General features: G+C 71.4%; 1 protein-coding gene across 1 annotated transcript in view; it reads left to right on the top strand.

Moving 5' to 3' along the window:
- The window catches only part of LOC104133359 (integrin alpha-10), a 20,037-nt gene that overhangs the window by 11,909 nt on the left and 7,747 nt on the right, over positions 1–381 (top strand). The window contains exon 5 of the mRNA XM_035902117.1: positions 211–368. Within this exon, the coding sequence (XP_035758010.1) occupies positions 211–368 (158 nt within the window). The remainder of the gene's footprint in view (positions 1–210; positions 369–381) is intronic.

Raw genomic sequence — 381 nt, 5'->3', positions numbered from 1 at the left:
TCCCCGGCAGATGCGGGTCGCCCCGGGAGATGCAGGGTGCCCCAGGAGATGCGGGGTGCCCCGGGGAGATGCAGGGTGCCCTGGGAGATGCAGGGTGCCCCAGGGAGATGCGGGGTGCCCCAGGGATGCTGGGTGCCCTGGGGTTTCTGGGTGCCCCGGGGTTTCTGGGTGCCCCAGGGGCACAGGGTGGCCGAGCTTCTCCCACCCCAGGTTACGCCGTCTCCTCACTGCAGCTGCTCGGGGGGCAGCGCCTGTACGTGGCCGGAGCCCCTCGCTTCCAGCACAAGGGCAAGGTCATCCTCTTCGAGATGGGTGCCACGGGGACCGTGAGGGTGGCCCAGGCTCTGACGGGGGAGCAGGTAGGGGCTGTGGGGGAGCGGG

This window comes from Egretta garzetta, unplaced genomic scaffold (assembly GCF_000687185.1).
Source record: "Egretta garzetta isolate BGI_Z169 unplaced genomic scaffold, ASM68718v1 scaffold359, whole genome shotgun sequence".
Lineage (NCBI taxonomy): Eukaryota > Metazoa > Chordata > Aves > Pelecaniformes > Ardeidae > Egretta > Egretta garzetta.
Note: the sequence above shows the minus strand (reverse complement) of the source record. Positions and strands in the feature narration are given on the sequence as shown.